The sequence below is a fragment of the Brassica napus genome, chromosome C2 (genome assembly GCF_020379485.1).
Source record: "Brassica napus cultivar Da-Ae chromosome C2, Da-Ae, whole genome shotgun sequence".
NCBI classification, from domain to species: domain Eukaryota; kingdom Viridiplantae; phylum Streptophyta; class Magnoliopsida; order Brassicales; family Brassicaceae; genus Brassica; species Brassica napus.
In genome coordinates, this window is record NC_063445.1 from 11,625,300 (window position 1) to 11,651,718 (window position 26,419).

Below are 26,419 nucleotides of genomic sequence, written 5' to 3' on the forward strand. Positions count from 1 at the left end.
CCATTCCGATATTTGAGGATTTGGGTCTGGTTTCGACTTCGGATATTTCGGTTTGATTCTGATGGTTCGGTTCTTCCGTTGTGGTTCTTTTGCCCATACCTATTTAAAGGGCGTTCTTCTTCTTTGCGTATAAAAATGGCAGCTTTTAGAATAATGTTAATCAGATTGTATTGTTCATATCAATGTCACATTAGGCCTTCGATGGGTAATAATACAACTGGGCTTTCTGGCCCAACGTGAGATAAAAGCCTTTTTTAAATAGATTTTTTTTTTTTTCGTTTTGTTCCGTGACTCTGTCCGTCTGTCTGTCAGTCGTCTTCAACCCCCAAACAACTGTCAGAATCTTCGCCGGCTTGAGGTACGTGATTCGTAAGCTTTCAAACGAATCTAATTTCTTGAATCTCAGTTGATCTCGATCAAGTCTCGCTCTCATCATTGTAGCATCACATGTGATCTGGTCTTCCTTCCCTTTTGATTGCTTTCGTACGAATTGAGATTAGGGTTTATCTCTATCCTCCATTGATCTTAACTTAACCGTGACCCTAAAGCTTGAGCTTCAAAAAGCTAAGCTCTTTCGAGTTTACTCTGTGTGATTGGATTCTTATTCTCCTGAACAGGGTCATTGTGATTGGAATCGAATCTTCTGAATCATGGTTAGTGCTCGTTAATAGTTTCCTCGACCCTTGTTTGATTTCTCTCGCTGTACTCAAGTTTTTTGGGATTAAAATCACAGAATTATCTTCGTGGAGCTTTCAAGCCTGCTTGTAATATCTCAATCACGTTTACTGATGGCAAAAATCGTAAACAGGTACACACTTCCCTCTTTCAAGTTTATCTATTTTTCTTCTCTTATTTTGTCTTACTTGATCTATCTTGTGCTATTATAGGTTCCGGTTAAGAAAGATAATGGACAAATGGTTATGAATCCACTTTTCCATAGTCAAGAAACTATTGCTGGCAAGGTAACTTAATTTTCTTGTCATCATCAGGATGTTTAGTTATTCAGGGTTTATGGAATTGGTTTAATCTTGTTTTTTTTTTCCTTTAGGTTTGTATTGAACCATATCAAGGGAAGAAAGTGGAGCACAATGGTGTTAAAGTTGAGCTTCTTGGCCAAATAGGTCTCTGCAATTATTCTGTCAGTTATCTCGGTTCTGTTATATGTTTCTAACTTAGTCTGTACTGACGACATTCATATTGTTTTTGACAGAAATGTACTTTGACAGAGGGAACTTCTATGACTTCACTTCCCTGGGTGAGTTACTCTTAGGGTTCTGTTATGATATGGTTATGTTATTATATGAACTAGTCTATTAACTATTAGTAGCTGACTCCTTTTCGTATCAGTGCGTGAGCTTGATGTACCTGGAGAAATATATGAAAAGAAGGCGTACCCTTTTGAATTTCCTACCGTTGAGATGCCATATGAGACATACAATGGCGTTAATGTTCGGCTAAGGTATTTAATCATGTTCGTATGTGGCATCATATCAGAAACAATTTTAAATTTTGCATCATTTGTTTTTGTTATCTTCAGGTATGTCCTGAAAGTAACAGTTACACGTGGTTACGCTGGAAGCATCGTGGAGTACCAGGACTTTGTGGTATGCTTCTTCAAATTTTCTGCTATGTCTTTGACTTGTACGACACATAGTATTTAAGATAAACCTTATAGCTTGTTCTCTCGTATGGATGTGAAACAGGTGCGTAACTATTCCCCATTACCACCAATCAATAACAGCATCAAGGTGAGGTCCAAACTCTCTCAGTTTCCTGGTTCTTTATCGCTGTTGCTTTTCATACTGAATCCATTTGCTCTTAAACCCTTACATGGCCTCTGTTCTTATTCTTATTAGCATTAGATATGCTTAATTCCTTTGGACCTTCACTCGTTGTACAGATGGAAGTTGGAATCGAGGACTGCTTGCATATCGAGTTTGAGTACAATAAAAGCAAGTAAGAGGACAGTCTCATTTTCACTTATTTCAAGCTCTAATTATAAGGAAAAACTTAAAATCAATAGCTAATTCCCTATGCTATGGAGGCAGGTATCACCTGAAAGATGTTATCCTCGGGAAAGTGTACTTTCTTCTGGTGAGAATCAAGATAAAGAATATGGATCTTGAGATCAGACGGAGAGAATCAACAGGAGCAGGAGCTAATACTCACGTCGAGACAGAAACATTAGCCAAATTTGAGTTAATGGATGGTGCTCCCGTTAGAGGTATGTGCCTAAATAATTTCCTCACCTGTTCTCAAACTCATTGCTAGTTTCATAACCAAGAAAGTGTTGAGTCATTGTGCAGGCGAGTCGATACCTGTAAGACTGTTCTTGACACCATACGATCTGACGCCAACGCATAAGAACATAAACAACAAATTCAGTGTCAAGTATTATCTGAATCTTGTGCTGGTTGACGAAGAGGATCGCCGTTACTTCAAGCAGCAAGAAATCACCTTGTACAGGCTCAAGGATGAGTCATCTTGATGTTTTACAAAAGGAAAGAAAAGAGAGCAACGAGATTTTTTTTCAGAACTTTGTAAAGCCTTTTTCTAACACTTTTTCTGTATGCAATTAATTGGTTGGGGACTTGGTGGAGTTATGAAGTTGAATCATGTAAGTTTGTTCATTGACCCATAATGTTGTTTGGATTCCATGTAAGAAAACTAGCAACTCTTTTCCAACCTATCATCCACAAATAAGCAATTTTATTTATAGAAACAATACAGAAATAAATAAAAAACATATAACCAACATTGTAATGGAAAATGTATTAAAAGGAATACTGTAGCAAAACATAACCAAATTAAACTTAAGTACAAACCTAAATGGTCTAGAAAACAGGACACCCATGAACAACCACACCTTTAGCAGTTGGGCATTTAGCAACAGGACAGCCTTCACCAGAGTTTCCCCACCAATCAAGCATTATGTCACTACGTTGCAACGCAAGAAACAAAAGCACAGACATAAACCCAGTCCCTGCATCCATCCCTCCAGACAGAACATAGTTGTACCTCTGCCACCATTCTGTTTTGTACTTGAACAAAAAGTGTCCAAACACAAACGCCATTACTAGCCAGCTTGTAAAGTTAACCGCAGTAGCAGGTGGCATAATAGCAGTGGCTCCAATCAGAACTGGCATGTGAATGCTTGAGATCCATTTCTTTTTTGGGAAGACTCTAGTGGCTAGGTAGACCAGTGTTGGAGCTATTGCACCTCCTAGGAAGAACCAGTTTATGTTTGAATACTCTCCAAGATCACCAAACATTCTTCTTGGTCCTACAAGCCCCCATATTACTGATGCGTCGAAGAAGACTCTATCCGTTGGGCACGTCCATTGACTTTCTGGTGGAAGGAGAGATGTGTCGCAGAGGTTTGGGATCTCGGCCATTAGCCACCATGCTGTCAATGCGTACACGAACACTGCTACTAAAGTTCCCACAACCTGTGAAACACAACAGCAATAAATTTGTCTAAATGTTATGCTTTTGAGAAAACCAATCCATGGCCTGGACCGTTTGGCCCTGAAATTAATGGGGGCTAGAAACAATACTAAATAAATGTTTTTCATTTGACCAAAAAAAATAATATATATATATATATATGCTTTTCTTAATCATTCCGAGATCTAAAGATATATACATATTAATTACTAATATTTTAGAGGTCATAGGCGAATGTTTTATCTCGATATGATCAATCAATACGGCCCCTGCCGTGGGCTAAACTAAGCCCACCACTGTACAGACCGTTCTAACCCGTCAAGCCTCGCCACTTTTATTTGGTTAGATTATATTTATACCACAGGTTCGTTTATGGACAAGGCTTAAACCCTAAAGATCAAAAGTGACAGTTCTAGTAAAATTACAACATATTGTATGTTGGAATATTAAAACTAACCTGTGCCATAAACATAGTTCTTGGTGGGATCTTCATGTAAGAACCAAGCTTCAAATCAGCAAGGAAAGTCAGCGACTGGGACATGCTGATGTATCCGTAAGTCTTGAAGCATATGTTAGCAACAGGTCTCTCTGGATATGCATACCCAATGATGTATTCAGTGATAATATTCAAACCTGGAGCCTACAACAAAAGAAAAAAGAATCGGTTTTAATATCATCATAAGCGGTTATTAAATGTTTTTAATTCTCTCTTCTAGTCACCTGGTTAGTAGTGGCCATGATTACACCAACAAGAGGAGTGAAGAATATAGCTATCAAACAAGCCAAGAAAGCTCCCCACCAGGGAAGCTGAATCTGTTTCTCATAGTAAACACATATGAAGACAATCACAGCAATATTCACCGCGAAAATAGACAGAAACCACCATAGAGGAACCTCCTTGTAGTTCCTCTTCATGATCTTTGTATGTATATCCATCTTCTTGTCCTTACGTAGAGCTCCTCTGGTTTGGTTCCAAAGATCTTTTCCGTAGAAAAGAAAGACATGTACAACACTAGCAGTCAAGGTAGCGAAACCTAACCCATAAGTAACAGCAAAGAAAGTGCTCATGTGGACTGGTCCTGTCTCCGCATAAGCCTTGTGATCAAGGCGGAACTCGTCATTGATGATGCTCCTCACGTTGTATTCTTGCCCGTTTGCTACAAAGAGTTTGCCTGAGTAGATTGGGAAGGTCTTGGCGTTGAAGAAGTCTAGATAGTAGCATAGAGGTGTGATTACGTACATCAGAATAAAGTATCCGACCGCGATGTTTGCTGTGGCAAAGAACGGGCTAGCGAGTGGACTTCCGAGGTAAGAAGCGATGGTTGACCAGTCTAAACCAAAGGAACCGATACCAAGACCAGCTGACCCTGAACCGAGCTGGTTTACTAAAATCGATTTAGGGCTAATCCAACATAACCAAGAGACGGTGGTCAAGAGAGTGAAGAGGTAGCCTGGGAGAAGATAGTAGGAGAAGCTGGTGATTAGTGTGATAACGAAGAACTGGTTTCTAGTAACTCCCCATTCTGATCTCTTCTCCTTCTCATGCAAGGCTCTGTACATGATCAAAGTCAGAGATTAAATATAAAAGATAGCGTGATTGACAAGGAATCGTTATCGTTACCTGAAGAGTGACACTTGAACGAGATTGCTTGGCCACCACATCTCACCAGGTTCAACTAAATGTTTCCTATACAAACCAGCCCAACCGAATCCCAATACCTTGCACGCCAAGAAACATAATAAAAACTCTTAGTTTTTTTTTTAATCATCACAAATCAATACTTTTAGGAAAAAAGTATCTTTCAAATTGGAGATTAACCTATTTAAAATAATATGAATAAGACCTTAATTAATTCTTCTGCTTGTTTGATCTAAAAACGACTCGAAATCAAAATATTCCGCAAGGTCCGTAGTTGTATTGTACCTGAGTTGTAATCATAACGAGTAAAGCAGGAATGAAATCAAGCCGTCTCTTGTAATAAAGCTTAACAGCACTAAGAATGTGACTGGCGTAAACAGCTCCAGAGCCTGAGTTTGCGAACACGGTTATAAGAACATGTTCTTTTGTACTAAACGGGCCAGGATTCATAGTGAAAGACCACCGCGTCCCTTCGAAGAATATCCTTGTCGGAAGAACCCTAGCCATGAGATGACCAACGGGAACAACAGCAATCTGAGCCGACACAGATGAGATGGTCAAAGGATTGGTTCTGTACCAAAAGAACTGGTTGAGAAATGACAAGAGAACACAAGCGGTTATGCCCAAAACCCACATCCTGAATGTAACCGTCGGTGAAGTTGGATCGTCTGTTTTAGGCACCGTTAGTTCCACTTGTGGAACTATACTCATCTCATCGTCGCCGTAAGGATCATAGTCCGATTCAGAATCAGATCTCATCTCTGTGATGTTGTCTCTCATTGGTCGTCAAGAACAGAAAAAGTAGTATGCTGGTTTGTCTATCTGCTATGCATAAGATAAGATAAAGCCGAAGTTATGTGTTTGTGTGATTGTGTTTATGTAACTGTTCTTGAGGTTCTCTTTTAAATATGCAAATACACACACGCTCACATTCATGAATATCATATATACATAGAGGAGATACCTATAAATTAGTTAATGAAACACACTCGCATACAGAAGAGTTGTCTTCCTCAAATTGTGTCTGATTTGAGATCCTAATTGAGTTACAGATTTGTTGGAAATTAATGTTTTGCATTAACTTTGGTATTATATCTTTAGTGATATTTCCACTAAAGGAAGTATGATTCGGAATTAGGATTACATTCCAGTTTGGCCTTTGATTATCATTGACTGTAACATAAAATATAAGGAAATATATCCCTGAATTTGCTGAGGGAAAATGTTTAGTTTTGGTTAAAAAATCTTAAATTATATGTTTCATATGTGCCAAATTATTAAATAAGCTGCAGAGATAGACGTATAAAAGCTAGTTTTAGTTCGAAAATTTGTGATGATCCTAATATTGATTTACATGTAGCTTTCATCGAATCTTAAATATTGATTCATTTTATTGAACTAAATATTTGAATTTTTATCATATTAAATATTTGATTCTTTGTATAGAATCATAAATGTTTGATTATTTGTAAGAGAATCTTAAAATGTTGATCCAGTGACTCTTTAGGACAAGTACATGTTTCTAGGAGATGAGGTCTTGGACGAATGTGAGAGCCTGAGTCCCCGAGTCATGCTGATGCATCCGGGAGTATGGCTTATTCGTTTCCGCATTATAGGTCACTGAGAAAATGAATGCACAAACTATATCAACCTAATTACCTAGTACCTACTAAAACATTTCTACACTAATAAATAATCTTTTTTCGAACAACCAGATATATTTTAATAAATAATCTAAATTGCATAACCAGATATATTTTAAATGTGGAAGAGCCGTAACTTACTGGTTAAACTTTAAAAGCTTCTACACCCATGTCTGGAATTTGAATCCTAGACTATACAATTTCTTGTAGATGATATGATGCAAAGCTTATCGTAGGTTCTAGAGGCCGTTCGTTGTGGTCATTTGCTGCAAAGGGAGCATGTCGAGGATGTCGTACATACAAGTGTTTCACGGAGATCTTCATCGTAGAATCCTTATTTGTGGAGCTGTTCATCAATATCGCATATATTGCAGGTAGTTGATCATCAACGTGTAATTAAATATTATATGATGATGTAATGTGTTACCTAGTATTAAAGAAAAGAGATATTTAAATATTTCTAACATGCTTTGAACCGAAATGGTGTCAGTCAACCGTGAAATTTACCAATGACATGTTCAGATGGACTGATTAGTTCTTAAAATTATATTTTTCACGCTATTTTCTACGGACAATTTCTTTAGAAAAAGTCACTCACAACGAATTTCTGACAAAAATATTTGTCAATTTTAACAAGTTGGGAAATTTTTTGTCAAGATTTCGTCGGACCATTAGACGAACTCCAACTGACACATCCTCGGTGAAATACCGACGAAAACAGTTGCCGGCAATATATTTCAATGAAATTTTGGGAAATTATTTCTACGAATGAAGTGTATGTCAAAAAAATTCCTAACAAACAGTTTTCACTGGTAAAAAATGTTCCGACAGGTAAAACTCGTTAGGAATTTTCCAATGTATATTTAAAGAAAAAATAGAAACCTAAAACATTAAAAAAAAAAATCTAAACTTGAAATTGATATTGTAAATTTAAAATACTACATAAAGTTTTATAAAATAAAATAAAAATATTTAAAAGTTTTAAAAGTTAGAAAAACCAAAAGTTATTTGGAAACAATTGCTTCATATTGCCCATCATAATCTGGTTCATCTTCTTAATTTTTGCCACTTGAGCCTGATTTGCCGCCATTTGAACTTGGGCTTCAGCCATTTGAGTATAATGATTGTAGCATTTAGGGTCTCCAAATCTGCAATCCTCTCATCCTTGTTCCTCAATTACTTCACAATCTTGAGATCAACATACGAAGCTGTGAAGAAGAAGAGTTGGATGGATGGGCTAACCCGACCAAATGACATTTGTTTTTTGATACCGCCCCAAAAAAGTTAATCAAAATGTTAATAAAATTAATAAATTTAAATTTAAATTTAAATTTATCCCAAACACAAGATTGTTAATTCGTTCTTGGATCAAGCTGTTGGAAGCTTAGGAAGAAAGAAATGATTCCGTCTGAATTTCTACCAAGTGGATGATCTTTCTCATAAAAGAATCTTTTTTAGTTTCATCTGTTTTTTTCTTGGTATATGGCTATATGCCGCTTTCACCAGAATAAGATTATCGATGGATTATCATCGTTTTCTTCAATCTAAAAATAAAGATTACAGTTACAAAAAATAAAAATAAAATAAAAATAACGATTAATTAATAAATAAATAAAATATTTAAATTATTTACAAGTTGATCTTCGAAGGAAAACATACCATCTAAGTTATAGACGTAAAGCACCTTTCTGCCAAGTTCGCTGCGACGGTTTCCAGAGGACTTATCTTGAGTTTCCATAAAGTATTTTAAATGTAATCTAATTTTATAAAATTTATTTTCTTTGACTGATGCGTACACACTACACAGATAGTAAACGATTAGGAAATATTTAAAATACTAATGGAAAAACCGTATATCCAAATATTTAAGTCTTCAGTTGCAAAAGCATCTCCAAAAATGAACTCTATTTTTAAGTTTCCAAAACTCTATATTTGAAGTTTCAATTTGTTCTTCTTCAAAAGTAAAACTTCAAACATAACTTCAAAATTATTTATATTTTACACTATGATCCTTATATTTGTTATAGTTGATGTAAATTCATAAAACTTCTATAAATAACTAGTATATATATATAAATATTACAGAAATATTAATTAAAAAAATCTTACACTAAAATATAAAATTATAAATAAAAGTACATAGTTAAATATTAAACTGCAAGCAAATAGTACATTATTCCATAAAATTATTTCCGTAATGCTCCCATATATGATCAACTAGTGCATTTCGAAGTAAGAAATGATTCTCTTTATTTTTTATTTGTAGATTACGAGCCAAAAATTGTTGAAATCGGATATCCTCATAATATACCCGCTGATAGTTTGATATCATCAAACGAAAAAATCCTTGATCTTTTAAACGAAAGTACAACAAACAGGGAAAAATGTCATGTGATGATTGAATTACGACTGCAAAATGAAGCAAAAAAGTTAGCTTTTAAAGAAGTAAAAGAGGAAAATAAAATATTGCTAAAAAACTTAGCTTCTATCGATGATATTAATATTTGTGAATACATTCGATCTGAACAAAAAAGAATCGTACGAAAAAGGCGTCAAGAGCAACAACAACAATCATCTTCGGTTACACAAAATTTGTTTGGGCAATATTTTGGAGATTTGAGAGGTTCTGGAGCAAATTTACCAGACTATTAGTGTTGTTATAATATTTAAACTTGAATAATAATTATGTCTTCATGTGTATTTTTAATAAGTTTTTATTATGGTTTTTTGTAATATTCTTGTTGTTTAATTCTAGTTTTAAAATATTATAAATCTTGTTTTAAATTTTTTATTTAATTTCATGTGTAAAACTTAAATTTATAAAACAAATTTGAATATTTATGAGATATAAAAGTTTTATGGATTAAAACAATAAACAAAAAAATATTTAAGAATTATAATTATGATGTATAATTGTAAGGACCAAAATGCAAATAAAAAGATGAAACTTCAAATTTGAAGTTTTGAAAAGTGAAACTCTATATTTGGAGTTTCACTTTTCAAAACTTCAAATTTGAAGTATTGAAGTTTTTTTTAGTAGCAAAAAGCTCTATATTCGGAATTATAGAGTTTTTTTTTGGAGATACTCTAAGAGTGACGAAACTATGATGGACATATACAATCATACGTAAATTTTTGACCCAATTTTAAGGGTCGCATATTATTTTATAAATAATTATGTTCACATAACAAGAGAATATATTAATTAATTTATAATTACGTACTAATAACATAATTTGCCTATCTCTAGATAATTTAAAATATTATTTTCTAGTTTGAAAGAATATACATCTTGTTTATAAACAAGTATAAAAACATTAATATAAAGCGGTGGCCAGATAATTAAGCATACCACTTAATATTTTATTAGTTTTATTAAAATGTCGGCAGAGTGAATTACGGTTAATCACCCCTTGACTCATTTCGTTTAAAAGATTTTAAAGACAGAAACTCCGAACTACAATTTCATTACATCTTTGATCGCAACATTACTCTTCCTTCTATATATATTTGGTATGATAAACATATATAGATCTATGTATCTATATCTGATTGACTATTTAGATCATATATCTCGTATATATTAATTGAGAAACATTATAACTTTTTTTTTAGTCACGTATCATCATTAGGTTAATTCTTAAAATTACTAGAGAAATACATTGGTCCACTTAATTATATAATAAACTTTTTATTAAACTAACCATAAATTCATTATTAATGTTCTTTCTTATTTTCTTAAATAAAAATTATGTAATTGCCTAATATTGTTAAAGTATATATTGCAATTAATGATTTTGAACAATAAATAATTTAATAAAAATTAGTTTATTTTCTATCATATTTGTTTAATTTTATATTAGTAAAATAAATTAAACAACCTCATTAACCATATAATAAAAATTAGATTTTTCTATATATTTTATATTTTGAATTTTTTTAAATGACTTTAATTTACCAAAACTGTTAAAAGTCTCACATTCAAATTTTGTGATCCATTGTTTAAAATTTTTGTTATGATAAAATAAAAATGATTACAAAATTTTATAAGTTAAAAGTCTAATTTAATTAATTATTAAGAGTAATATATATATATATATATTTAAATTAAAATATATACCATATAAATTACATAAATATTTTAATTTCAAAATTTACTTTTAATTTTTTTTGATACAAGCTTTGAACAAACATTGACAACTTAATTTGTAAAAAAAAATATAAATTACTAAAACTGTTAATCCCACAATAAAACTTTTGTTATCAGTAATTTAAAATTTTTGTTATAAAAGATACAAATGATCAAAAAGCCATTGAATAGAAAAAAATATTTAATAGACATTAATATTAAAAATATACTATGTATGTTGATATCATTTAATTTAATTATATATCCTATCAAATAAAAACAATTATTCTTTGGATTAATAAAATTTTAATTATATGTTTGCACCAATTTAATCATCTGTAATAGTTACTGACTTTTAGTTATTGAATATGTATTTATTATTTCATAATATGTAAAAATATATAATACATAAAATAATTTTTATATATAATGTTTATTCCGCGCAAGGCGTAGATCTTAATCTACACTACGATTCTTGTATCTCTATTAAACGCTGCAATGAAGGTTCATCTGAACTATCAAAATGCCACTTAAAATCACTGACCATTAAACGCCACACTTCCGACAAGTATTAAATTGTTACTCATTGTACCAAAAGAAAATGAAAAGCGTTAAGTTATTACTCAGTTCGTTTCAATTTAATTGTCATCGTAAATTATTTTTTTTCCTTCAAAATAAGTGTCGTTTTATTATTTTGAGAGCATCTTTATCGGAGGTCTTTAGAGAGGGTTTTTAACAAAAAAGTCGGTGTGGACCCCACATAACAACAAGAAACGTTGCCAAAAATCACGAAATAAAGAACGTCTCTTGCACTATTTGCGGGCCCACTGACACGTGGCGATCCACGATTGGTTTGATTTTACTTTTTTTTTTTAAATCAGGAAAATAATAATAATAATAAAAACCTCAAATGGGGTTTTATGGAGAAAGATGTTCTGATCCAAATTTATTAACTTAATATTTAACTTATTTTTATACTGGTTGAAATGTGGTTATATATATAGGTAATGATGTTTCTATTTAGATATATATAAAATTAAATACATATTTTTTAGTCTGTGTGTACAAGTCTAAAACGACAACTAAAATAAAACAGAAGGAGTAGTTACTAGCTACAGTTAAACCACAATGCTATTTTTTCTTGTCTATAAAAACTAAATTTATCACCAACAAAAAATACTTAGACATGATCTTTCTTAGAAATAGAAGACAAATTGGAAACTATATATTGTTTAAAAAATTATTTTAAATACCATAAGTTAGCTATCGCTTTTTTAAAATATTCAATCAGAAAAATATAATTTGGATTTAGAGTTTAGTGATTATTGTTTAGGGTTTAATATTTAAAGGGTGCATGGAGTTGGATTATAAACTTTATAAATGATTATTAAATATTTATAAATGATTTAAAATGTTACTTGAATTTGTTTTCATCACAAATTTATTGTATTTATGAAAATGATTATTTTAAAGGTAAATCTGGAAAAATGATATCAAATTTGTGGTATAATTAGAATTATCCGATATTGTTTTATAAATTACTCACGTTGATAAATCATATGCCATGATCTTAACTAAAAATATTTTAGTCGTTCTAGCGAAAGAAATAAAATTTTAAATTGGAAGTGAAACTAATTAGACTAGACAGAACTATGATATAATGAAGCTGGTAAGATTAGGAGAATCTGGTTAGGTTTGACGAACACGTTGGAAAAATATCAACGTTTCAACAACCAAAGGCGTCCACTCTATGAAAGCTTTTGGACCAAAAAGAAGAACTCGATATACCTATATAAAAGTGTAATATCATGAGTATATATTTTTTTTTTGAACGACCAAAGATTTAATTAAAGCCCTAAGGCAAAGCAGAGTTGAAGTTACACAAGGCTGATTTTACAAGTTTATCAGCCGAAATATTTAGAGATCTAGAGATAAAGGAACATTGCATTGAAGAAAATAGGGATGATAGAGTCTCGATGTCGAGTGTTAATCCGTAGATTTCCACAGGATGTTGCTTCGAGTTGAGCGCTTTAGTAAGCACCTGATTATCTGAGCGAATGCAGATTTTGGAGTAGTGGAGCGTCCTTGCGTGTAGAAGGGCTTCACGAATTGCAATGGCCTCTGCCATAAGGGCTGAAGCCACATGGGGCTCTGTCGAGGATCCTTGTCCGATTGTCTGCCCTGTCGAGTCCTGAAAGATCCAGCCAAAGCCCGCATCCCCGGTTAATGGTTTCCAAGCTGCATCAGTATAGCATATCACTGTGTCCTGGTCCGAAGCTGAGGTTTGTCTCCGCTGGTTTGGGGCTTGGGCCACCTTTGGAGGCTGTGAATCTTGCCATTCTCTGGCTGGTCGTAGCGTCTTGCATATGATATCTTCTGGGCAGAGGTCAAGCTTTTCAAAGGTCAAAGAGTTCCTAGCTAACCAGATGCACCAGCACAACCAAGGAAATAGATCAACATTCACCCCTGATGGTGGTAGGCAGATCATACCTGAGTTAGCAATGGCTTGTTCAAAGGAGTTGAAGGTATCTAGATCAATAGGTCTGAGAGGGAGAGCCTTCCAAATTCTTTTCGTGAATCTGCAGTGGAGGAAGATATGTGCTGCCGTTTCAGCCTCTCCGCAGCGTGAACAAGTAACCATGTTGGCTAGCAACCCACGTCTTTGGAGTATTGCTCCTAAGGGCAGAGCTCCCTGCAGTACTTTCCAGATAAAGACTTGGATCTTGGGGGCTGCTTTAATGCTCCACACGTTTTTTATCCAGTTGAAGTTCGTTGCATTCTGAGGTTGAGCCGATGTTTTGAGTTCTGCGTTAGTGGCTTCAAAGTACCCTGACTTCGTTGAGTAGACTCCTGAGGCTAGGGGTGTCCATATTATACTATAGATGACAAAAAGTCATATGATTATAAATATAAATATATCATGAGTATATAATTCCTATGATTATAGATGACAAAAAGTCCTATGATTATAAATATAAATATACGATCAGTGGTCGTGCGCTATTTACATATAATTTAACCTGTTGTTTTTTTGCAAAAAGAAAAAAAAACATGACTCCTTATTTGCAATTGAATTAATTATTTATAGTATACCTCTATCTGTCAAGCCACCTCTGCACATTATAGATGCTACATCTTGTTAATTATTACTTTTGATGAAATAGTTATGTTGAAAAACTTCCATTACGGATATCCTAAGAAGTAAAAACAATGGTTTAGAGTATCTCGAAATATATATTTGGTTTGGGCGGGGTTGACGAACCAAACCGAGTCAACAATTGAAATGATGAAAACTAACATGTCAACTATTTAAGATGATACGCCAACATGACCGATCATGTCTGCTGTGACGGACTTCGAACCGTCTAGACAATGTTGATCGGTTATCTTGATTTGTTAATGGTGATCGATCAAGTCTGCTCCACAGCTCATTTGTTCTGGCCAGGTTAAATTCTTGATCTGTTGGATCATTAATTGGTTCAGATAAACGATCAATATATCTTAATTATCCTCCATATTTGATGCTTCTTTGTTTTCTCATTGGTTCAATATCATCGTGCCAACTGCCAGATATCAAGTGCATTCTCTTTCCATGTATGATCTGAAACTCAAAGATGATAGGGACTGTTAAAGACGTCTACTACAACACAATAAAAGACTCAACATGAAAAAGAACTACTAGGAAAACAAAACTATTCAAACTACAAAACATATACTATATAATAAGGTACTTGCAACTTGTCCCTTCGGGACCTACGATCAAACTGGAATGATACAGAGAAGATTAGCAAAGCCTCTGCTCAAAGATGACACAAACAAATTGAGAAATAGTTCAATTTTTCTAAACCCTTTAACAAAAAGGTACTTGCAAGGAAAAATCAATATATATGTTTTAGGTCAGAAATTTTTATTATATTTAATACAGTAATCCCGGAAGAGCTCTGCTTGGAGGACGATGAAAATAATAGGAGAAAACCAAGTTGCCCATATGGCCATATGTGTATTATAATATAATGATGCATGTATAATAACATCATTATTATCAAAAAAATCTTGAAGATCTCTTGTTTAACCAAGATAAGTAACAATAACAACAACAACAACAATAATAATAATAATAATAATAATAATAATAATAATAATAATAATAATAATAGTAGTAGTTTACCAAAAAAAAAACAATAATAATAGTAATAAGAGTTGAAATAAATAATTACAAAATATGTACACGGGACAACAGACCTGCTTGAACCCAGGTAACCTGCCTTTGCAACTATATAGGTAGTACGTTTCCAAATAAAAAGAAAAACTATATAGGTAGTATTTTATCACAGTATTATTAATTATTGCGTTAATACTCATTTCTACTTGTTTGCTTTTGCTTAAACATGAAGACATGCATGCTTTGCTCAGCCATGACGGCCTTCAGTAGCCAATCATGTTGATGATATTACTATAATCTTTTTATTTAATAAAAAGAAAACCTTATTTGAAAACTTAAATATATTTTGGTTAATCTGTAGTACAATTCGTTTCAATCTTGTCGGCCTATAGGATGTTATCCTAGTAAATAGGTATCCTATAGGATGGATCAACATGTAAGTTGGAGTTTGTTCAGTTCTTCTCTTGAAATTGCGATTATCGGCAGTAGCGGAGCCTGCTCAACTTTTTACGGGGGTTAAATGCATAATAAACATATGTTATACAGGCCAATAAATTAATTTTTCAGTAACTGTTCTGTAAAATACAAGGAAGTTATTATTTTGATACAAATTCATCTATATTATTAAAAGAGAAATACCCATTAAAAAATATCTCTAAGTTTTCTAACTTATTTACACTTCTATGCCACTGAGAATTAAATTAAACTACATATTTTAATGCTTGTCTTTTCTAGTTAAATTAATGAGTTTTCCTTAATTAAATTTAAATTTAATGTCATTAAATGAACCTACCTATTTTAATGCTTGTCTTTTCCAGTTAAATTAATGAGTTTTCTTTAATGAAATTTAAACTTAATGTCATTAAATGAACCTAAAAATACATCATATTTAACGTAGCTTATTACGGACGAGTACGACCCAATAATGAACTTGAATTTTATTTTTACGAAAACGTGAATCACTTGACTTATGTAATATTTAAAATATATTAACTACAATATAACAAATGCATATAACCTACCTATACTTTAGTTTGAAATGATCATGCTCAACTTTTATATAGTCAACTTACATCATGCATCGATCGATGTACAATAGTCAAACCACCTATAATTTTCGTTTTCTTATATGATGTATCAACCAACCAATCATCCCACTGATTTTCTAAGCTTTATAAAAAAAACAAATCAATAAATACAAACTCATAATCCAATATCTTCTATTAATCAAAACCGAATATCTTCAAAGTCGTATCTTTAATGTACCTATTAAATATAGAAACTGTAATCATAATTACACTAATTATAAGAATAGATTTGATTCCAACCAATTGATCTATTACTTCGGTAATTGATTTGCTTGCAGAAGAGGAAACAATAAATTTAAAATTTATAAAAATATAAAGATATAGAGATTCCAACCAATTGCCTATATTTGCGTATGATTTTCGCATAATAAGCTTCAAATTAAACATTGAAAAAGATAGAGAGATTTTTTTTAATCTTTTACCGACACAGAACTTAAACAAAACGAAGAGTTAAAGGTAATTTTTTTTTGTTACACTTCCCGGAAAAAAACGGTTATAACATGGGCTTTCATAATATGACATTTTAACATATTAATGTTACGGATATTTAATAATTATCTTGACGAAAAACAAAGACTATAAATAATTTATTATTAACAAAAGTATGAAATTATTTACAATTTGATGACTAATTCATCACCCTTTTTTATATGTTAAACTTTTCATAGAAGTTTAAAAATCATTTTATTTTTTTTAAACATGTATAACTAATTTATAATCTTTTATGCCATACTAAGTCATGATATAATATTTTTTCATATTTTACATTAATAACCATTGTTTTTATATATCGTCTACAATTCTCTAATTACATCTATTTGTTCAATTTTGTATATGATATCGAATATTCATCATAAACAGATGGTTTAAGATACAAAAAAAATTATTTACTTGGTGAATATAATACATCAAATATTACAAATACATCATTTAGTTAAATAAATAACCATAAACCGAAAATTCATACCCGCGCTTCAGGTCTAGTATGGATTATATGACAATCCCCACCAAGCGATAGCTCCGCCACTGAATATCGGTGCCGGATTCACGAAATTGAAGTCTAAGTATTCTCTTCCATATTCTTTGTGTTTTTATGGATTTGGAAGAATTTCAATCCTTGTCGGCTTTTGGTTCTAAAAAGACTATGATCTTTGCTGGTTTAAGTTAAGTTAAGATCAACCTAAAATTACAGCGACCATCCGGGCTCAGGGAAAAACCTTCCGGGTGAAGCTGGCCTGCTGCCTGACCGGGTCCAGGGATTGATCCGCGAAGCGGGGAACCCTGGATTACAAAAAAAAAAAAAAAAAAAAAAAAAATTACAGCGACCAGTGTTGTAAAATTTAATAATAAAATAAGATTTATAATTAAACCGTGACCAAAACTCTATTGTATACCATTTATTTTAATCTTAAATTTCTATGATTACGACCTGAAGAGTAACAAATATTCCATGTGCGCTGCCAAGCAATCAGAGAGTATTAAAGCCCGATAAAAATAAAAAGATGTGAAAAAGAATATATACTATAAAGCGAATTATTAAGGGATCAAACAACTGGAGTTTAAGTAGTTAATGTGACAGATAATTAAGATCAAAGGACTACAGTTCGAATCTGATCAAAGGGAAAGCGAACAGGGAACATGCCGCGTAGTCATCATGCAGGTATGTGGGCTCCAACAAAGCATGTACCACAAATGTTTTTAAACTACAAAATTAAAGAGACATCTACGCATAAAAAATATTATTATTATTATTATTATTATTATTAACATATATCTATATTATTATGATTTTTTTTTTGTTTACTTGTCTTGTTCTTCATAATTTTTGGTTATTTTGTTTATTTATCATATTATTTTACTTATTTGTCATGTTTTATTATTTTTAGAAGTTTATTTGTTATATATTCCATGATGTTAGATTGAGTCATTAGTTTTAATAAATAAAACCTTGAATTGTTAGTTTTTATATTCTCCAAAATTTTATGTTATTTTTTTTAGTTGTCATGTTATTTACATATTTGTCATATTTTATTAATTTTTAGAAACTTATTTGTCACATTCCATGATTTTAGGTTAAATCATTAGTTTTAATAAATAAAATTTAAATTGTTAGTTTTTGAATAATTTTAGTGATTATTTAATAAATATTTTATTTATATTCATGATAATTATTACCTAAAGTTTCATTGTAATAAAAAGACAAATTATATTTTCTGATTAATATTTGAAATTAATTAAATAACTTAAAATGAAATAAAAATATGTTAAAATTAGAATTGTTTGGATATATATTAATTCACACAAGGTACAGACTATCATCTAGTTATTATTATTTTGAACGCAACTGATATTATTATTTGATTGAAAGTAAAATCAGAAGACGAGGCTGATAGAAAATAAACAATCAGAAGACAAATGTAATTATTTGATGATTTGTATCTCCCCCTCAGTAATCCTTGCCGGTGTAAAGAAATAAGAAAAAAAGTCGATTTCAACCAAAAAAAAAGTCGAGTGCAGATGAATACGACTAAAGTTAAGAACAATATGTTGACAACAAAAATAGTTAAGAACAATACATATATCATCATTATCCTTTTTTTTTGTATCGCATACAACTTTGTTGTATTTAGTTATAGATAATCTTTACATATATAAAAACAACTTCAAATTTCAGTCAATATAAACCTTTTTTTTTTGAAAAACCAATTCAAAAACAGATTCTTTATAGTTTCAGGTTAAAATATATTAAAATGATTCGAAATATATTATTTTATATTTAATTATTTATAATATATATATACATACACACACATATATATATATACATATACATATATATATATATGTATATAAGTTTAATTAATCGATAAGAAATGAATAGAAATGTGAAAAAAATATTTTTAAATTCGTAACAGTGATCTTTCAAAAATACTAGTTAAAACTATATATTTGAAACATTAGTGTAAAACATTAAAACAAAACTAACTACAGTACATAAGTAATAAAATAAACGTGTTGTTTTAATGTGAATAAGTGATATTATTTTTAGTTCAAAAGAATATAGTTTTATATTTTCAGTGTGATTTTACATATATAATCTTTATTTTATCCTTTTAAATAATCAATAATTTTTACTTAATTTATTATTATTTAATTAATCATATATTAAATTATAATATATTAATACATTTTTAATATAATAAAATATATGTGTTGTCAAATGAGTTAATTAGCTCAATATATTTATAAGAGTGGGATACCATACAAATGGGGGGAAATGGTAGTGATGGGAAGAAGAAAAATGGAAGGATTTAGGGTATGAATTGCAAATAAGGTATCTTTGGGGGTGTTAGGAGTACAATTGCTTTTGTCAAATACTCTTTTATAGGTATCTCACCAAAATTTGAAAGAAATAATTATAAGAAAATGAATGAGTACCTCAAATATTGAGAATTCTGACCAAAAATATTTTATTGAAGTATATTTATGAACATTTGAGTACTTATTTATCTTTATATTATTACTTTTTTGTGTAAAGTACTTGCATTAGAAAAACTTTCAATGAAGTTGCTATGAGGAAGTATATTACTTCCTCCCTTCTAGCTAGTAATTTATGTTTTTGATAATTAGGAGGTGTTTAAGTTTTCGGCTCAAATAACTTTAAGATTGAAAATATGGTTTTTTTTTTTATGCTGAGACATTGTATAAACTCTCCTCTTATCGAGTTTCAACCAATGCTTATGCTTAAACCACCTGACCTAGCGTGTCCGATTGTAATCTGTTTTCGAATCTGAATGATTCGGTAACAAATTTATTACCCCAAACACGTAAAATAAACGTGATGTCAAATATATTACTATTATTACTACAAAATATGCCCGTGTGGGTTAACAGATTAACTAACGAATAATTAACGGTACGAAAAAGACAGAGAAGTTAAATAAAGGCAAATCAAAATCAAACGGTCACACACAAAGATTCGTGTCTCTCTCTCGAAAACTCTTTTCCCTTCTTCGGACAAATCCATCTTCTTCCTTACTGTCTCTTTCTTCGCATAGTTCAATAAAAACCTTTGATCCTTCCTTCACATAAATAAATAAATAAATAAATAAATATAATTGTACGTTTTCTCTTTTCTCTCTGTTCTGGTCTCTTCACCGATCACCATAGAAATACTTCACATGGTCTTTATGTCTACCATCGCTTCTTCTTCGGAGTGTGTTTGTTCCAGTTTCGAAGTAACCAAGTGAAGACGAACCAACCCACGTACGCAATTTTTTAATCTTTTTTAGCTGCTTTGATCGATGAAGCTCGTGCTGACGCATTTTTCTCGTTGTGGATTTGTTTCTTAGGATCTAAAAATGAGATCTTTCACTTTCTACTGCTTATTCAACTTCTCTGTGTGCTTTTAAAAACTCGTTCTTTTGATGGTTTTGTGGTTTGACCACGTAAGCTGTTTGTTGAAATGCCTAAGAGAGAGAAAGAGAGAGAGAGGAGAGGACTAGATTCAATGGGTTTTGGATTGAGTTTGTTGTTTTCGCTCTTTTGATTTATTTCTCAACTCATTTTCTCGAACTCTGTGATTGCTTATTTTATAAACTTCTTTTCTTTATTATTTTATTTCTAAATTTGTGTGTATATAAAAACCATTGCAGGTTTACTTGGTTGGAAGCAAAACAGGCAGTTGAGGATTGAACAACGGTTAAGGAGAATACTTCATGGATTACTCGTCTCAAGAGGAAGATTTGCAGTTTTTTTATGCCAAGGAAGAAGAGATGATGACGGCATCCGACTTCGATGTATGGAATGATTCACCTGCAAGTGTTGTGGAGCGGCGGAGGAAGTTCTTGCAGTGGATGGAAGATCTTGCTCAACCTATCAAGTTTGAGTCTGATGGAGCTTCAGAGAACTGTGTTGAAGCTGAGCAGATATCTGGAGGATTCAGCTCTTCTTCTAGTCAGGTATCTTCCTCTGCTTCAAGCCTAGTGGAAGTTTCCGAGGAGTTGTTGTCTCTGAATGTGGATGGATGCGATGTAACGAGATGGGAGAGCTCTTCAACGGCATCATCTTCTAGTTCCAGATGTTGTCCATTGAAGGAAACAGAGAAGCAGGGCAATATCAAGAAGGGATGGTTCACCAGGCTGCGCTCTTTTGGATGTTCCGCGGATTATACAAAGATCAGAGCTTCTTCTTCTAGCTACGGCCATGTGCTTTCAAGAGTTAAGGTCAAGCATTGTAGGAAACAGACCAAAGAGCTCTCAGCTCTTTATCAAAGCCAAGACATTAAAGCTCACAACGGTTCCATCTCGGCCATGAAGTTTAGCGGCGATGGGAAGTATCTCGCAAGCTCTGGTGAAGATGGGATTGTGCGCGTCTGGAAAGTCATCGAGGATAAGAGATCTAGACCACCAAGAGATTGCCTTAACCCTACTTGTATGTACTTTGAGGTAAATGATCATTCCCAGTTGAAACCGGTCTTGTTAGATGAAGAGAAACCAAACAAGACGACAGAAAGTTTCAAGAGAACATCTGATTCAGCCTGCGTCGTCTTCCCTCCTAAAGCTTTCCGGATAATGGAGAAACCCTTACATGAGTTCCGCGGCCACACTGGTGAAGTCTTGGACATCTCATGGTCAATGGATAACGTAAGCTTTCAAAAACACTTTGCATTTATCTTTTATTATTAATTAAAGAAACTGAGGCATTTTGTTACTGTAGTATCTTCTCTCGGCGTCAATGGATAAAACTGTTCGTCTATGGCAAGTTGGTTGCAACGATTGTCTTGGAGTTTTCACTCACAATAGTTATGGTATGCTTCTTCTTCTTGGTGAATACAGAATCTCAGTTAATTACTACATTGATCTGACATTATCGTCTTCTTCTTTTTCTTTTGCAGTGACGTCTGTTCAGTTCGACCCGGTGAATGAGAACTACTTCATGAGTGGTTCAGTTGATGGGAAAGTTCGAATCTGGAACGTTTCTGGTTGCAATGTTGTTGATTGGGTTGATCTCAAAGACATTATATCCGCAGTGTGTTATCGTCCGGATGGAAAGGGAGGAATCATTGGTTCTCTGAGTGGAGGCTGCAGATTCTTTTACATGTCTGGAGACTATTTAGAATTGGACTCTCAGATACATTTGCTTAGCAAAAAGAAGTCTTCTAATAAACGTATAACAGGCTTTCAGGTAATATACTCTCTTTGTTTCCCCTAATCTTGATGATTTGCTTACTTTCTCTTTACATTGTGTGATCTCAGTTCTTACCACAAGATCAGAGCAAAGTCCTGGTTGTTTCCGCTGATTCCAAAGTCAGAATTCTCCAAGGCAGAGATGTTGTCAGAAAATACAAAGGTATGTTGCATCTTATGTACCTTGATCTTTCATGTTCTTTTGAATATTTCTATCATTGATACTAAATTAATCTCTGTTTAGGTGTTTGCAAGACGAGAAGCCTCACGTCAGTGTCTCTCACGTCTGATGGGAAGCACATTGTGTCAGCTTGTGAGGACTCCAATATATATATATGGAGCAATGGAGAGGAATCAGATTCTTCTTCTTCCCAAACCAAAAAGATTAGATCTTTTGAACGTTTCTCCACCAATGCATCCGTTGCAGCAACCTGGTGTGGATTCTTAGATCACAACGCAACTCTCCCGTTTTCTTCACCCTCTTGCTTATCTTATGAAGGATTTGTCCCTGGATCAATCCCCAAAGGAAGCGCGACGTGGCCAGAGGAAAACTTACCTGCAAATCCTCTTTCCTCGTCCACAATGAGTGCATCACACTACAAGTTTCTCAAGTCCTCATACCAGAGAGCAACGAATAGCTCTCTAGCTTGGGGTATGGTCATTGTCACAGGTGGTTGGGACGGACGGATCAGAACATTTCAGAACTACGGCTTGCCTGTGACTACAGCTTGAGAAAACAAAACCAGATGCCATTGTTCTGGCAGGTCTTTGGAGGCTATGGTAGGTCCCAAAAGAAACCTAGATCCACTTTCTCAGACTTATGCTATTGCTCAATAGTAAAGAAAGAGATTCAAAAGCAAGTCCCTCCAGATTATGATCCTGTAGAAGATCTTTCAAGAAGGGGTCAGTGGGAGATTTTTCCATCGGTTGATATAGACACAGGAGATGACAAGGAACATATGTTTCTTTTTCTTTGGCAGTAAGTGGCGGTTGGAGATGGTTTCAACGAGTACGGTTCTGTCAGACGATTGTGGGGTCCAAAGTAATCATGGTAAAGGAGTGGTTGAAGGTGAAAGATGTTGATGTTACTTCCACAGAAAAGATCCTCCTCCATGGAAGAGATATCTCCTTGATATCCCTTTTGATATGAAACTTCTAACGGTAGTTAAGGTTTTGTTTGTTACCCATTTGTTGATTCAGTGTATTTAATTCGTGAGTAGTTGAGTTTATTTTAGCTTATTACAGATTTGATTAGAGAAGAATTAATTGATTGTTAGCTCCCTTCACCTCGAGAGGCTCAGGTTTTTATATTTGTAAATGATTGTATACATCACAACTTCTTTAAAAAGTTAATACGATTTCAACTTTTACCGATTCAGATTTTTTCAAAAAATTAACTACCTAGATATATGGTCTTAGTAATGTAAATAATTGAAGAATTAAACTAAAATAATTTACAGAACTATACGTCTACTGTAATTTTGATAATCAAAGCTCAGTTGATTTATCTTATATATCTTATATATTAAAATAAAACTCATGACTTTTTTCATGTGTGATTTTTTTAATTTGGACCATCACTTAGAAATCTTATTAAATGTATTTTATTAAGACTAATAATACATAAGATCTTTAAAATATTTTAATCATAATATCTTTTGATATCTTTTCATTTTAAATATAAATATATTTATTTTAAAATTCTAACAAATCTGTTTTAAAAGATTTGTACAAGATCTTCATTTTCGAAATTATATTTAAATATTTTCACTAATTTTGAAATTAGTTTGAAAAATTATTATACATTAATATATTAAGTTATCGTTTATCAAATGAAAAATGAAAAATTCTATAATATTTTATCTATAATATAATCATAATCAATCATATTAAAAGAAATTATTATATTGAGCTAAATATAATAAAATTATATTAAATTTATAAATTTATATATTTTATATATTTTATTTTCATAAGTATAGAATATTTATGTTCAAAAATAAAATCTAATATGTTGGTAAGATGAGTTAACATTAGCAAACTATATAATAGATGAATAAAAATTAACATGTATTTCTTTCAAGCTAATAATATAAAATCTTTGTAACTACTTTAATCATAATATATTTTTATTTTAAATATAACACATATTTATATATTATATTTTAAAAATTCTAATAAATCTGTGTAAAAATATTTTAACAATAACTTAATGTGTTTTAAGTTATCGTTTATAAAATGAAAAATAAATAAATTATATCCTATTATATCTACTTTATAGTCATTATCATGTACAATTATTATACTTAAATAAATATGGTAAAAGTATATTCAATTGATAAATTTATAAGTTTTATTTTCATAAATATAAATCTATACTATTAAAGCAGAATTCTATTGTCCTTTTTACCTTAGTCTGCTATTTCTTTACTAATATTGCATGTTTCATTAAGGGCAATCAAGTAATATTAATAACACATCTATATCGGGCCATTTTTTTCGGATCCAGCCCACTGTCCACATCAGATCTCTCTTGGGCCATTTGGGCCGATTAATAAATCAGATCCAAATCTCACATTTTTTTTTTCCTTTAAGCCATTGAGTCCAAGTTCAAATAATTTTTTTTCAACCATTCTTAATTATTATTTATTTTCTTAATATAATTTAAGCATTCATAAAAAAAAATTGATTTTTTCATTGGAAAGTATAAATCTTTATTAAAAGTATATAATTATTTTTATTAAAAATATTAACCACATAATAAAATTAATTTATCAGAGTTATACCAACTTAATTCATTAAAAAAATAAAGCTTAATTTTTTAAACATAAATAGTCATTTAAAATGAAACATGATAAAGAAAGATAAAAAGTTTAAGTCTTTTATAAAATAAAACACAAATATATGAAATATGACATTTACTAAATATTTTGACCTTTGAAAAAAAAACCCCCGCGCTTTGAAAGCGCGGGTCAAAATCTAGTTATATATTAAAACAGAAGTCACAACCTTGATTCATGTGTGATTTTTTAAAAAATGGACCTAATGGACATGTTCCTAGAAAGTCATGTTATATTTAATTTCTAATTTTATCATTTAAAATATTGGGCATTCCAAAAATTTTTATTGGGCTATCAATAATTTAATTTAAAGAATAAATGATCCATTGGATTTATAGATAATATAAATTATATAGATATAATTTAATGTTATAATACTATACCTCCATATGTTAAATATTTAAATATTTGTCGATGTTAACTTTTAAAATTATAAAGATTTTTTTTTTAAATAACAAAAATCATATTATCTAACAATGATTAATTTTTACTACCTTAAACCAATGAAAACAAATTTTAAACTATAAAGTTTATTTTAAAAATTAAAAAAATACTAAATGTTTAATTATTTACTCAATAATATAAATCTATGAAGCAAAAATTTTAATTTTTAAATTTTTTTCTAAATTTGTGAAATGTTACAATATTTTTGAATATGACAATAAGACAATATTTTACTAATATTTATATATATAGTTACAATTTTAATAATGAAATAATAATCCGAAAATATATACATATAAGAAGATACAAATACATGTGAAAGTTTAAAACAATCTATTCAATGAAAAAAATATACCATAAACTTATTATGTTTTAAAAATTTATAGACACATATATTATAATATATACCAATTTAGAATTGAAAACAAAATATTTATATAAAAATAAATGAAAAAAACCCGCGCGGTTGCGTGGATCGAGATCTAGTTTATTTTTAAAATATAATATGATGATAAAACGGCTTAAAATAGCAAACTATATAATATATGCCAAAAAATTAACATATCTTATACTTTTGTATATACAATAATATATTATCTGAAATGAATAATCATAAAAAATATTAGTAAAAAGAAATCCAGCTTTAAAAGAGGGGTCATAATTTAGCATAAATTAAATACAAAATTATTTTAAAATAAGTTTTCTCATGAATATATAAATTTTCGTACTAACTAAATGCAAATACAATAAGATAAATTTATAATAAGAAGTGACTAATACATACAGTTTTAACCAATTGATTAATTCTAATATATAAATTATAAAATTATTGTATTTGA

At 31.3% G+C, this 26,419-nt stretch overlaps 4 protein-coding genes and 1 non-coding gene across 8 annotated transcripts; 3 read left to right on the forward strand and 2 right to left on the reverse strand.

Moving 5' to 3' along the window:
• The first annotated feature begins 250 nt into the window (after positions 1-250).
• On the forward strand, positions 251-2,716 carry LOC106380963 (vacuolar protein sorting-associated protein 26A). Of its 2 annotated transcripts, XM_048746341.1 has the most exons (13): positions 293-358; positions 442-501; positions 618-653; positions 734-808; positions 888-962; positions 1,049-1,121; positions 1,211-1,255; positions 1,348-1,459; positions 1,538-1,604; positions 1,704-1,748; positions 1,901-1,956; positions 2,049-2,224; positions 2,307-2,716. In XM_048746341.1, the coding sequence occupies exons 3-13, from the start codon at positions 651-653 to the stop codon at positions 2,486-2,488; spliced, it is 909 nt and encodes a 302-aa protein (XP_048602298.1). In that variant the 5' UTR covers positions 293-358; positions 442-501; positions 618-650; the 3' UTR covers positions 2,489-2,716. The 2 variants fall into 2 exon arrangements, with proteins under 2 accessions (XP_013676266.1, XP_048602298.1); XM_013820812.3 differs by lacking the exon at positions 442-501 and having other exon boundaries at positions 251-358.
• On the reverse strand, positions 2,630-8,615 carry LOC106380130 (oligopeptide transporter 8). Its single transcript, XM_048746340.1, has 5 exons — positions 5,372-8,615; positions 5,069-5,166; positions 4,168-4,999; positions 3,905-4,087; positions 2,630-3,449 (listed from the first exon to the last, which is right to left on the reverse strand). The coding sequence occupies exons 1-5, from the start codon at positions 5,864-5,866 to the stop codon at positions 2,835-2,837; spliced, it is 2,223 nt and encodes a 740-aa protein (XP_048602297.1). The 5' UTR covers positions 5,867-8,615; the 3' UTR covers positions 2,630-2,834.
• A 4,098-nt stretch (positions 8,616-12,713) lies between these two features.
• Positions 12,714-13,499, reverse strand: LOC106377908. The gene has a single exon (XM_013818122.2). It carries the CDS (start codon positions 13,497-13,499, stop codon positions 12,714-12,716), a length of 786 nt encoding a protein of 261 aa, XP_013673576.2.
• A 1,099-nt stretch (positions 13,500-14,598) lies between these two features.
• On the forward strand, positions 14,599-14,700 carry LOC125582860. The gene has a single exon (XR_007320303.1). It is a non-coding gene; the product is annotated as a U6 spliceosomal RNA (small nuclear RNA).
• A 5,119-nt stretch (positions 14,701-19,819) lies between these two features.
• Positions 19,820-23,670, forward strand: LOC106380964 (WD repeat-containing protein 44). 3 transcript variants are annotated; one of them, XR_007318939.1, is made up of 7 exons: positions 19,821-20,374; positions 20,755-21,753; positions 21,827-21,917; positions 22,005-22,294; positions 22,366-22,459; positions 22,541-23,418; positions 23,515-23,670. XR_007318939.1 is itself a non-coding variant. In XM_013820814.3 (6 exons), the coding sequence occupies exons 2-6, from the start codon at positions 20,827-20,829 to the stop codon at positions 23,026-23,028; spliced, it is 1,890 nt and encodes a 629-aa protein (XP_013676268.2). In that variant the 5' UTR covers positions 19,820-20,374; positions 20,755-20,826; the 3' UTR covers positions 23,029-23,508. The 3 variants fall into 3 exon arrangements, 1 of the variants encoding a protein (XP_013676268.2); XR_007318940.1 differs by having other exon boundaries at positions 20,764-21,753; XM_013820814.3 differs by lacking the exon at positions 23,515-23,670 and having other exon boundaries at positions 19,820-20,374; positions 22,541-23,508.
• The last annotated feature ends 2,749 nt before the right edge of the window (positions 23,671-26,419 follow it).

Excerpts from the sequence above, each read along its gene's own strand:
- LOC106380963 (XM_013820812.3), top strand. Across the intron at positions 1,460-1,537 it reads GGCGTTAATGTTCGGCTAAG|GTATGTCCTGAAAGTAACAG; the intron begins GTATTTAATCAT and ends TGTTATCTTCAG. Across the intron at positions 1,749-1,900 it reads CAATCAATAACAGCATCAAG|ATGGAAGTTGGAATCGAGGA; the intron begins GTGAGGTCCAAA and ends CTCGTTGTACAG.
- LOC106380130 (XM_048746340.1), bottom strand. The coding sequence starts at position 5,866 with ATGAGAGACAACATCACAGAGATGAGATCTGATTCTGAATCGGACTAT. Across the intron at positions 5,167-5,371 it reads TCGTTATGATTACAACTCAG|GTATTGGGATTCGGTTGGGC; the intron begins GTACAATACAAC and ends TTGGCGTGCAAG. Across the intron at positions 4,088-4,167 it reads TCATGGCCACTACTAACCAG|GCTCCAGGTTTGAATATTAT; the intron begins GTGACTAGAAGA and ends CTTTTGTTGTAG.
- LOC106377908 (XM_013818122.2), bottom strand. The coding sequence starts at position 13,499 with ATGGTTACTTGTTCACGCTGCGGAGAGGCTGAAACGGCAGCACATATC.
- LOC106380964 (XM_013820814.3), top strand. The coding sequence starts at position 20,827 with ATGGATTACTCGTCTCAAGAGGAAGATTTGCAGTTTTTTTATGCCAAG. Across the intron at positions 22,295-22,365 it reads AACGTATAACAGGCTTTCAG|TTCTTACCACAAGATCAGAG; the intron begins GTAATATACTCT and ends GTGTGATCTCAG. Across the intron at positions 22,460-22,540 it reads TGTTGTCAGAAAATACAAAG|GTGTTTGCAAGACGAGAAGC; the intron begins GTATGTTGCATC and ends ATCTCTGTTTAG.